Below are 13126 nucleotides of genomic sequence, written 5' to 3'. Positions count from 1 at the left end.
AATTTACATTTTTGGTTGAACTATCCATTTAAGTTTACACAGTGACTGAAAGAATATAAGCCTTTCTTTAGCTCAAAATGAATATATTAAGTTAGTTTTTGCTTTAAAATCTTAAATTACAGTTAAACAAGTAACAACAATGACAAAAAAAGTGCAAAATGGTTAGCTCAATTACAGTTGATGTTACAAACAAAGTAAAATATATTTTTAAACATAAAAAAACCTCATGCTTGTGCACTCAGTACACACGTAAAACAGAAAATAAACAAGTAAACATCATTGTTAGAATCCTAAGACAATTGCAAAAGTGTCTACAAGACACTATAGTGACTTCAAATAGTTGAAAACGTATGGGTTTTTAACTATTACTAATTAAAATTTGTTAATCTCAGAGCATTCTTATCTACCTAGTAATAATGAGTATTTGATGCAAAGATAAATATTATTCTGCGCAATACACAATGCATCAATTGTCCTCTGAAGCTTGGGAGGCCACATTACAGACCAAACTCCAATCCATCCCCACCTCCAAAATCAGCATGAGGTTTGGCATCCAGTCCTGTTTCCATGGGCACCAATGTATCGAGGGCAGCCTGCTTTAAAAAAAACAACAACAAACATGCAGTACATGCATAAACTGTACAGTAAGAGATATGTCATAAAGTTAAATCATTTGCCACTATTTGCACTCGGGTATGTTTTTAGGCACACATACTAACCTTGTGATTAATGCAAGTGGGATCCTGATGTCCCAAACACTCTCTCAGCTCATGCAGCTCTTGGGTTAGTCGCTCGACTAGAGGCAAACCAGATGGCTCCACCAATTGCATCTGCAAGTCCTGACAAATAAATGTGACTAAATATACATATCCAATACAAGATACAATTAAACTCTCAGACTTACTCACAAACCTTGATTATTTCTTCTTTAATAATCAAAGTTCTGGTCAAGGCTTCCAGATCTGAGGCCTGGGCCTGGAGTTGGTCTTGGTGGCTGGACAGGTTGGACCGCAAGGCAGACAGCTGGTTCTGGGCTTCCATTTCTCTGCGCAGAGCCAGCTGGAGATCATCCTGGAGTGTCTGTGTGTCAGAAGAAGACTCTGCTGTGGTCTGCTGAGGGTCTGTTGACTCAAGCTGTCTGCGTAGCTCCTGCAATCGAGCAGTCTGTTCAGCCATCACCTGACCCACACGCTCTGCAGAATCCTAGGAAATTCAAGTAAAAGAACATATATGTTTGAAAGCCATATATTATTGGATAGTATGATGCATGAAGGTTCAAAATCAGTGGTAGAGAGTTACCTTGATGTACTGTTCTCTTTTGTTGATGGTGTTGAGCAGGTCCTGGACCTGTGAGTGGTGCTCTTGAGTCTGTCTGCTGTGGTCCGATAGCAGCTCCTGGAACAAACGCTCCTTCAGTTGCAGCCGAGACTTGAGTTCCTCAACCACCTCATTGGACCCGACCGACACCTTACTGAGTAGAATTGCAGTCATCTCCTGCAGAGACAAAACAGCACAGAGAAAAAGTTACAATAATGAAGATCGAGACAAAATCAGAACACATATATGTTGTAAAGTGGTGGTAAAAAGTTCGGTAACACATTAAAATGTATGAATGTTATTGCATTATGAAACCATGTGGTGCTAAACAAATTATGCTAAACCTTTTCCTGTAAAATGTTTTGCTTGAAAAGTGTGTTTGTGATATCTTTTCTTAAAATAAATTCCACTTGGTTTGATATTTTGTTATCTAATGCAACTATATTCATACATATTAAGTGTGATTTAAAGGGATAGTTCACCCAAAAATGAGGATTTTCTCATTATTTACTCGCCCTCATGATATCCCAGGTGTGTTTGACTTTTATCTTCACCAGAATACATTTGAAGGAAACAAAATATTCTTGGCTCAGTAGGTCCTTAAAATGCAAGAAAATGGCAATTTCTCTTTTGAAGCTCTAAAAGTCCAAGTCAGTATAAACGTTATCCATACGACATCAGCTGTTAAATTGATGTCTTCTAAAGTGACTCGATCATTTTTGGTGCGAAAAAGATAAATATTTAAGGTTTTTTTTTACTCTAAATCATGCTTCCGGTCAGCGGCATTAAGCGTGTGTGACGTAAATGCACTGGCATTTGAAACATGTGAGAACTGACACACTGCGTCACAGCCGGAAGAGCAGAGCTGTTTACAAGTGAGAAGGAGGAATGCTTTAAAGTAGCTTGGTTGGTTTTGGTTTAGATCAGTATTTACTGGTTTCTTTACAACCAATGGCAGGGTAAAATAAATGTAAGACTTTTTAAGACCTTTTTCAATACCTGAACAAATACAAATTATACCGTATCCCCATACCAAAACAAACCAACACAATCTCAAAATGAATCATGTATCACAGACTCTTCCTTAAACAGGCAGGGGCACACATTCAACATGGCCTTAACGTTGCTGATCAGTAAAACAGGGTAGGATATATAAAAGTTTAAAATGCTCAAGACATGTTTTCCACATATATATCACATTAAAATTGGTTTATGTACCATTATATAAATAAATACAAATTAGAGGTTGACCGATATTGGATTGTGCTGATTCGATAATGTGTTAAAAATTAGCTAGTAATAATATATATACAGTGGGTACGGAAAGTATTCAGACCCCCTTAAATTTTTCACTCTTTGTTATATTGCAGCCATTTGCTAAAATCATTTAAGTTCATTTATTTTCCTCATTATTGTACACACAGCACCCCATATTGACAGGAAAAACACAGAATTGTTGACATTTTTGCACATTTATTAAAAAAGAAAAACTGAAATATCACATGGTCCTAAGTATTCAGACCCTTTGCTGTGACACTCATATATTTAACTCAGGTGCTGTCCATTTCTTCTGATCATCCTTGAGATGGTTCTACACCTTCAATTGAGTCCAGCTGTGTTTGATTATACTGATTGGACTTGATTAGGAAAGCCACACACCTGTCTATATAAGACCTTACAGCTCACAGTGCATGTCAGAGCAAACGAGAATCATGAGGTCAAAGGAACTGCCTGAAGAGCTCAGAGACAGAATTGTGGCAAGGCACAGATCTGGCCAAGGTTACAAAAAGATTTCTGCTGCCCTTAAGGTTCATAAGAGCACAGTGGCCTCCATAATCCTTAAATGGAAGACGTTTGGGACGACCAGAACCCTTCCTAGAGCTGGCCGTCCGACCAAACTGAGCTATCAGGGGAGAAGAGCCTTGGTGAGAGAGGTAAAGAAGAACCCAAAGATCACTGTGGCTGAGCTCCAGAGATGCAGTTGGGAGATGGGAGAAAGTTGTACTAAGTCAACCATCACTGCAGCCATCCACCAGTCGGGGCTTTATGGCAGAGTGGCCCGACGGAAGCCTCTCCTCAGTGCAAGACACATGAAAGCCCGCATGGAATTTGCTAAAAAACACCTGAAGGACTCCAAGATGGTGATAAATAAGATTCTCTGGTCTGATGAGACCAAGATAGAACTTTTTGAACTTTTTGAAAAGGCAGTAGAAAAGAAATTGTACACGGATCTTGTGTGTATTTACACTATTTTTGTCGAATGTGTGAAAGTGAATGTGATTTTAGGGCGGGTCAGTCTTCCGCGCCCTCCTTGCAATACGTCCTATACTCGTAAATTCCTCATATGTTCTGATGATTGTGAACTGCTCTGAAAAGTGCCATGTTTTCTCTCTGAAGAACGCAGAACATACATTTATTTAAATCATATTCTTTTGAAGTTTGATATTCATTAGGTCATATCATGGTTCCTATCTTTCTGCCCGCAAATTTAAGACCTCTTTAAATAAAAAATAAGACTTTTGTTGTATCATTTAAGATATTTAAGACTTTTTATGAATTTATATTTTGGAAAACTGAATTTAAGACTTTTTAAGGAACAGTGGGAACCCTAAACAGTACATTTGTGTGCTTAACCTGGATGTCTCAACCGAGTGGAGAACGTGAGATTATGTCTGTATCATGGCAACGTGAATACGTCACACGAGAGACTGCTTGGACTCCACCCTCTTGATGAAGCTTGCCGGAAGCATTTGTTTATAATTAAAAAGTACTTAAATATTTTTTTTTCCACACCAAAAGTGATCGTATTGCTTTAGAAGACACTAATTTAACCACTGGAGTCGTATCTATGACATTTATGCTGGCTGTCTGTGATATTTGGAGCAAAAGATAAATCTCCATTCACTTGCATTTTAAGGACCTACTGAACAATTTTTTCTTCAAATGTGTTCTGGTGAAGAAAGAAAGTCATACTCACCTGAGATAGCATGAGGGTGAGTAAACAATAAGAGAATTTAAATTTTTGGGTGAACTATCCCTTTAACTGTTTTTGGGGCAACAATATTATACGAAATCTGTGATTTACCTCAGACTCTTTGGTGTGTGTACGGAGTAATGTCTGCAGCTGGCTGATCAGAGTGTCTCTTTCTCGCAGACTACGTGTGTGTGACTCCTCTCTTTCACGCTGAACACACTGAGCACTGCGCCAGGCCTCACATACCTGCTCCAGCTCTAAACCTTTACCACGCAGAAGCAACTCCAGACTCTGTGAAAATACCCACGCAAAAATATATGTCAAACAAAGAATCATAGCTTTGCTATTCACAATAATATTTTATAATAATAATTTTAGCATAAGTCTCTAAGAGTATGTATTTTAAGCATATAAGTGAAATCATTACCGTGATGGTTTCCTTGTTATTGGACAACACACAGCAGAGTTTCTCCAGGTCTCTCTCTTTTTCTCTCAGCACCAGCTGCAGTTTAAGCACCTCGTCTTCTTTCTGTTCCATGCACACAAACTTCTCATCTATTGCTCTCTGAGAAAGAGAGAAAAATCTATCATTAAACAGTTAAATATATTTTATAAATGAGTCTGTGTGTGTGTGTGTGTGTGTGTGTGTGTGTGTGTGTGTGTGTGTGTGTGTATGTGTGTGTGTGCGTGTATTTATCACTTTGTGGGGACCAAATGTCCCCATAAGGATAGTAAAACCCGAAATTTTTGACCTTGTGGGGACATTTTGTCGGTCCCCATGAGGAAAACAGCTTATAAATCATACTAAATGATGTTTTTGAAAATGTAAAAATGCAGAAAGTTTTCTGTGAGGGTTAGGTTTAGGGGTAGGGTTAGGTTTAGGGGATAGAATATAAAGTTTGTACAGTATAAAAACCATTATGTCTATGGAAAGTCCCCATAAAACATGGAAACACAACATGTGTGTGTGTGTGTGTGTGTGTGTGTGTGTGTGTGTGTGTGTGTGTGTGTGTGTGTGTGTGTGTGTGTGCGTGTGTGCATAAGTGTGACAAATTTGTTCCCCCCCAAAAATTATCTAAACCAGACAAAACTTCCCTTTGAAGACAATCGGGATTGGAAAATTGGAAAAGCAATTTCTGATAAAAACAAGTCTATAGCATGTTCTCCTTGGATAGCCCAGGAAATATTTCTATATGTCTGTGTTTATTACAGTACCTCTAGTGCTCTATTTCTTTCCTGAATGCGTTGTTTTAGCTTGTGGATGAGATTGTCTCTATTCCCGGTTGGCTCGCTCTGGCCATCCACCAGTTCACTGTAGTCCTGATCAAAAAGAATAGAGTACTTCAGAGATTAATATCCTTAATGTAAATCTGTAAATTACTGCAACGGCATATTATATATAATCAATGTCTTCAAAGTGTTTCTGTGTTTTACTTGTATCAGGTGCTCTTTGTTCTCTAGTAAGGTCTTCAGCTCTCGGATGGTCTTCTCTCGTTCTTCGACCTCTTTCACTCTCTGTCTCCCTTCATCTATATATTTTTCCTCCATTTGCTGCAACTCAAAGCGAGCCCTCTGGAGAGCAGCCAGCAGATCCTGGTTGTGTCTTGCTGCCTCCTGCCGGTGCTGCAGGGCTCCCTGCACGTCAGCTTGGAGATGCTGGTTCAAGCGGGCCAGGTCATCTTCTCGTCTCTGGCCCTGTTGCCGTGCTCTTTGGAGGCCTTGTATCTCCAGCTGAGCGGTAAACAGAGACCCATGGAGGTCCAACAGATCGGTCTGCAAACGACTCGGAGCCACTCCAGACATCTGCACCAAAAGCAAGAAGAAAAACAGTAAGGCCAGCAGGAGAGAGAATCAGATCAAATTAATTAAAAGGGTTTATCTGAACCATACTTTTGTGGCTATAAAAAAAACTGCAAATAAAGGAATGAGATTTCAATAAAAAATAAGACTAAAATTAGCAAAACATATTACATTCAAATGAACTGATCTGAAACTAAAATGAGACTGTGAAAGAGTGTGATCATCAGCATTCGTGATTTTCCACCTGCTGCTCTTGAAGCTGGTAATGGCTGTTCTGTTGCTTCAGAGAGCACAAAAGCTCCTTCTGTTCCTCAATGAGCCGGTGGAGATCAGTGATCTAACAAGAACAATGAACATGATTCTCATTAACTATCATTTCAATCCCTGCTTTACAAAATAAACTTACATTCAGGGGCGTAGATTTCACCCAATAACCAAAACAAGCAAGTAAAACCTCCCCGATATTTATACCATGATCAATGGAAACATGTAAATGCTTCACGTTGCAACCCCCTCAAAGTTCAAGCCAAATCTACACCCTTACTTACAGTAATTGTAAATTCAGGATTGCAAATTAGTAGGGATGCACTGATATGAACATTTTCAGCCGATACCGATATTTGTCACTTACCTTATTTTGTCATCTGATCACTGACTACATTTACATGGACACTAGAGAGACCCGCTTTTTATTTTTATTGCGAGAAAGCAGCGTATAGCGAGAAAGCAGCGTTCAGGTTTACATACACTGTATAAGTGACACTTGTGTAAATAACAAATATGGTATCTGAGAAAGACTTCACTATTTTATTCTCTGTTGCTTCGCTTTATTTCCAGATATTCCAGAGTTGTTTCTGTGTTTGTTTCCTTAATTTTCTATCGCAACCTGTAGCGGAACTGTGCTTCAATAGTGGAGTTTCCCTTTACGTAAAACTCAAGGATTCTGTCAATGTACGAGAGCATATACGCAAATGTGAGGGACCGTCGATATTTTACAGTGATGTTTATAAATGGGTATAGTTTATAGTTTATGTGCTTTTCCCACTGTACTTCCAGAAATGTTTTATTGACTTGTTGTTGAGCTCCATCCTAAGACGTTTGTTCCCTGGTCTGTTCCACGCACATGCGCACTCCTCAAAAACCTGTTAGAACGCCTCTTATGTGTTTACATGGCCACATAAGCAGTTTTCTCATGGAGAAACCTAGGTGTGTTAAACTGCTTTCTCTTAATCCCTGGAAAAGTGTAAGGAAATTGTCATTCTCGTTTACATGACGTTTCAGAATGCCACTTTCTGCAAAAACCTTGGAATAAACCATTTTCTTAAGTGCATGTAAACGTGGTCACTGTTTTGCTTAGGAATTACACTTTAAAAATGCACAAAGTGGTATAAAAGTTATTGTTAACTGAGATTCGTCCTCCGCAACCCAGATTGAGGCGAGTCACTATGCCACCACAAGGATTTGAAATTGGGCATTCCAAAGTTGGGGAGAAAAATAAAGCTTTCAAATAAGTTTTCTTCCCAAAAATGGAAATTCTGATGAGATTTGAGAGCTTAGGCAAAGTGCAAGATTTTCAGTGAATAGTGACATAAATATAAGTGGGTTCCTTCCACAGAGTTTTTGCATGGCATCATAAGACTTACACAGAGTTTTATGGACTACTTATGGTAAACTTTTTGTGTTATACTAAAGAAAGAAAGTAATCCAGATTTACACGAGGTAAAGTAAATGTTTTTTTATTTTTAGAGCGTTTTGCGATATTATTTCCACAATGACTGATTATGAAAATGTCTTAATATTGACATCCATAGCGCAAGATAATTAAGAGTGATCTTTAGTTGAAGAATGACCATTTGTCCAATGATAGCTATAAGGTACATGTGGCAGCGGGGGCGCTTGACCATGCCCCCCTCTGCCACAGTACATATTAAACTACCTTTTACCATACATGTTTTTACAATCCAAATGCCAAGCAATGTCTCTCAAATCTGTCAGGAATGCCTATTTTCCCCTCACCAATTTTAGCTTTATAGGTGGATGTACCTCAGAGTCTTTAGTGTTCAGTGAGTCACTCAAGGTCTGTATTGTTCTCTCTTGACCACATGCTGCTTCTCTGACTGAACGTAGTTCACTTTCCATTTCCCCGATCCTCTGCTGTAGCTTCTGTGCACACAGACAAATAAATGATCAGTGCCTCCTGAGACATGAATACACCATGGCAACACAAAAAGTAAACAACAGTGCACAAGGATATCATTAGAATAAATTAATAAAGCATAGGACCCTGATAAAACACAAACCCAGTGATTTAGCTTGCACAATGGAGGTTAATTAGGCTATACCTCATTGTTGGCTTCGCTCTCTCTTATCTTGGCCTGTAGAGACTGGACCTGCTGTTGGGCCTTCTGCAGCTCGCTCACACACTGACCAGCTGCATTCTCATACTGCACCAGCTGAGACTGCTGCTCCTGGATCAAACTCTGAAACACAAACAGATCAATATACAAGCATTTTAGGGATTTGTAGATCTCCTAAAAATCCTGTCATCATTTATTCACCATAATACTGTTCCAAACCTATGACTTTCTTTATTTGGTGGAAAAAAGGAGATGTTTGACAGAATGTTGTCTTTAGTCAACACTGAGATTCTGCCTACCATCTACTTGTGTGTTCCTTTTCAAGAAAGTCATTCATGTTTGGAACAACATGAGCATGAGTACATAATGCAAGATGGCCCATACAGTGCTGATCAAACAGATATAACCATAGCCTCACTCTACAACTTCCTCAGAAAGTCCTATTTTTCCAACACACCATGGTGGTGTGTTGTTCATTTCCTTGTTTTTCATTTTCACTCAGTATCACTTCTCTCTGATGTGTCCCCATTTTTCAGCAATCTTTGTGCCTTTTGTTTTCAGTGCAGCCACTTTACTGTAAATAGAGACTTAACTGAGCTTAGTAACAAAAATTCATATATTACAATAGCAGTAGTTGTGCATAGTACAATGCTGCTGCCTGTGACCTCAAAAAATCAGATTACTAATCCTGTCTGTTTATGTTACATACATTATGTGTTCATTAGGCAGCCAGGGAAGCAAGGGAATAAAGATCCTTCTGGAATTGTAATGTAGCACAAATTACTGTTGCTCATAACAACAGTTGCTATGAAATAGTTGCTCAGAAGATGATGAGTATCCTAGTAATGAAATGTGATGAAAGGCTGAAGATCTCTTGGAGGAAAACTGATGAGACTTAAGAGACTTCTTTATCTAGCTTCTTTAATTTTCTCCCCATTTATTCCTCTTATGTGTCTCTTAATACAGTGATATAAACCTTTTTCACTTCAAGGCCCCCCAAATATCCCAGACCATTTTTGAAGGCCACCATCCCCCAGAAACTAAGAGTGTCAATAGATTAAAATACTTTTTTAATTTGGATTTGTATGATTTCAAGAACTTTCATTGTATATGATATAAGCCTGTTTCAGGCTTTTTCAACTGGCAGCCCGCAGGCCAAATCTGGCCTGTTTGAAATTTTCATTTTCAGAATTTCAGATAGACTTTGTTCATTTAAATTATTAAAAAGTCAACTTGTGGCCCCCTTGGAAGTTTGCTGAGGCTAGTGTGTCACTGCCCCCTGGTTGAGAACCACCATCTTAGTACATTATGAACAAACTGACAGAAATGTTCAAGTTCAAATTTTGTCTAAACAACCATATGCACTCATTATTTCCTCATTCTGATCACATTTCAATCCTTCAATACTTCAGATGCGGCACACATGTCCAAGGGTTGTAGGGATCACATGTGTACCTTTTGAATGCCCAATGGCCTGTACTGCATGTAATCATCCAGCCACAGGTCCTCCATTTCTGCCAACTCATGTTGCAGATCCTGTTGAAAGTGGGGAAGTATGGGACACTCCATCCCAGTGGAAGGCACTTGTAACAGAGTATAAGGACCTTCCATGGGTATAGTGTTAGGTTTGATGGGCACCGGAATCCGACTGCCTTGGGGACTCTGGATGGGGTGATATTCAAAGTTTCTAAGTAGACTAAGGGCCAATTCTAGTCCACACACAGAGCCTGGTCTGGAGGTGCTGCCAGAGAGTGACTCAGGTCTCCTGGTAGAACTTGGTTCCTCTTCTGCCTCTGTGTGTGTGATGTTAGGATTGACTTTTGGGCAAGACTCTAGGGTCACATCTACAGCAGTGTCCAATGACTCCACAGATGAAGCAGGACTCACACTGGTGTGCTCTGCATCACTTGGATGTCGAGTCTGGTTGTTCTCAGCAGGCTCAGATTCTAGGGGTTGAGCAGATGGGACGGACTCCTCTGCACTGACCTGAACACTACTGGAGTACCGTGTAGGAGGACCACAGGAGGTGCTCCGGTCTACTTTTCTGGGAATCTTGCAGACCGCTTCATAATCTGAATCAGTCACTCGCAACGCAGCACAAACTCTGCACTTCCTGGGACGGGAGCCAGAACTGGCATCTGCTGCTGCATGGCACTGATGGTGGTGGTGGTGAACAGGGTATTGGTGATCTTGAACCTGCTCTGGAGTGCTTTGCTCAGCCCAGGACTCATATACTGAGTACGTCAGGTCTTCCTGCAGTAGAGCTGTATTTCGCCTCAGCCAAGCCAGAAAAGTCCACTGCTGGAGAGTCTGCGACATCACAGTCCACTCCCGTGACGACCCCAATGTCATCAGCATTATTTTTACGGTAGAGTCCACCGATGCACTGTCTGAGCCTGTCTTTCTCCAACAGGAGCTTCTGCATCCGTTCAACAGAAAGTGCCTCTACCCTGGCGATCACAGTGTCAAAGCGGTACATGCGGTCTAGCATGAAGGCACACTTGCTGCAGGCAAACTCTCCCCGACCATCTCGGATCATCTCCTTGCCCAACGCATAGGACAGTAGCACCTGCAGACTCAGCTTGGCAGTTGGGTGGAAGATCCATCGCCGTTGGTTACCACACAGCTCCCTTGCACATATACGACACAAGTCCTTCATCTTCGAGTCCAACATAATTTATCTTCAATTGAATAATATCTACAGTAGTTTGTGCCAAGATATCAGGGGTAGGCTATGCTAAGGTTAGAAGCCCAGAGAGTGAAAATAATGTCATGCAATTTGAAGTTCTCATATTTCTATCCTTGTTTAGGGCCAAGGATGATGTTTGGGAAGAAAAACGTTTTTGGATATAAAAAATTGTATTATTCAAATTTCAAATCAGTTTGTATATCATAGATGAGCTTTGATTCATTACAAACAATATTGTACTTAAAAGTTGTTCAATTGGCCTTATTCTCGACCTTCACATAGTTCTTTCTATAGATCCGTCGCTGGAGGTAAATCTCCAACCATTAATATAGAGCGATGACAAAATGTTCTTTCCTCCATGGAAATAAGGGCAAGTGTTTTGTCCTTCACTCGTGCTCCAGTTTATGTTTCATTCGCTCTTCTCTGAAGACGCCGACATGACAGGACCGCTGTGACATCATTTAAAACCCACCGCCCGACTCCAGCTCAAAAACAAAGCGTCATTTCCAAATAACCAACGTAACATACACTCAACGCGTTATACAAGAAAATAATGTCATATTCTATCATCAGAGGTGTATCAATTATTTTTGTCTAGCCGGGTTTCAAATGTACAGTCGTTCGGATCAACGATGTAGCAAGAGCGAGGTAAGGAAGAAAATGGCGCATACCACTTTCAAGACAAAGAGGGGCGTCAAAAATCTGCCTTTCTGCCACATATATCAGATGTTTCTACAATCATTTTAACAATTTAATAACGACGAAACGGCTGTCAACGGGGGAATACGTAAATATATTAGGAACAGCTACCATACAAATAATTTATATATTGTAAATTACATGTATATTTCTTTTTTATGGAATTCTCCAAACACCCCTCGATTTATAACAATGGTCTCGGTCGAACACAGGGCAACAATCCAAGTCAAACTGACACTACATTAGACTTATTTTTATCACAGAGAGAGAGAGAGAGAGAGAGAGAGAGAGAGAGAGAGAGAGAGAGAGAGAGAGAGAGAGAGAGAGAGACATGTCTGTCATATTAACTGATTTTGTTTTTCAAATGTCATGGTATTTATTTAATTATTTAATTACATCCATTATAACACATTAACAAGTGTCAATATATTGCAATGGTTCAATGATTGTAAATGAAACTACATAAGTGACAGCAGTTATGTTTGTCACTTGACTGTTTTGCAGAGTTTAAAATAGCCACATTTGTAGTCGTCAACCTAATAGCATCTTTGTGGACAGACTTATGTTGAGACAGAATAATCTCAGTTACACTTCAAAATAAGGATCCATTTTTTATTTTTACATTTGTTAACAACATTAGTTAGCATGAACTAACAATGAACATCACATTTAAAGTATTTAATAATCTTGGTTAATATTAATATCGACATAAACAAGCACATTTTTAAAATGAAAATGTTAGCATTAGTTAATGCACTATGAACAAACAATGAACAATACAAATTTGTATTAACTAACATGAATATTAATAAATACTATAAAAATATATATATTGCTCATTGTTAGTTCAAAATACCTCATTCTTTACTGTTGTTAACAAATGTAACCTCATTATAAAGTGCTAGCATAATCTATTATTTAATTTAATTGATGCAATTGATGAAAGAAAAAAAAACCTGGGAATGAAGTTAAATGTTTTCTGGGGATATCTACACATTTTGGTGGTCTGTTTGGTGTCCCTGTTTGTCATAGGAATGTCTATAGAATGTAGACAAAGTAGACAGAACACTATAACAGCACTGCAACACAAACCACCCTTAATCAAAAACCTATTTATCCTAATCAAGCAAATGCAGCATTATCTCATTGTTTATGTCAAACAGTGACAGAGATGGCAAAAGTTTGTTGAGAGATTTGATAGTTTGCCCCAAAATGAAAATTATTTCATAATTTACTCACCCTCATGCCATGTTTGATGTGTATGACTTTCTTGTACAGAACACAAACTAA

At 39.1% G+C, this 13126-nt stretch overlaps 1 protein-coding gene across 1 annotated transcript in view; it reads right to left on the bottom strand.

Annotated features, from left to right (window-relative positions):
• The window catches only part of pde4dip (phosphodiesterase 4D interacting protein), a 93258-nt gene that overhangs the window by 27383 nt on the left and 52749 nt on the right, over positions 1-13126 (bottom strand). Inside the window, 11 exon segments of the mRNA XM_052098309.1 lie at positions 527-596; positions 720-839; positions 913-1203; positions 1300-1494; positions 4403-4582; positions 4719-4856; positions 5507-5611; positions 5726-6094; positions 6336-6428; positions 8135-8254; positions 8434-8571. Of these exon segments, the coding sequence (XP_051954269.1) occupies positions 527-596; positions 720-839; positions 913-1203; positions 1300-1494; positions 4403-4582; positions 4719-4856; positions 5507-5611; positions 5726-6094; positions 6336-6428; positions 8135-8254; positions 8434-8571 (1819 nt within the window).

The sequence above is a fragment of the Xyrauchen texanus genome, chromosome 30 (assembly GCF_025860055.1).
Source record: "Xyrauchen texanus isolate HMW12.3.18 chromosome 30, RBS_HiC_50CHRs, whole genome shotgun sequence".
In the NCBI taxonomy this organism is placed as follows: Eukaryota; Metazoa; Chordata; class Actinopteri; order Cypriniformes; family Catostomidae; genus Xyrauchen; species Xyrauchen texanus.
This window is presented reverse-complemented; position numbering and strand designations above follow the sequence as displayed.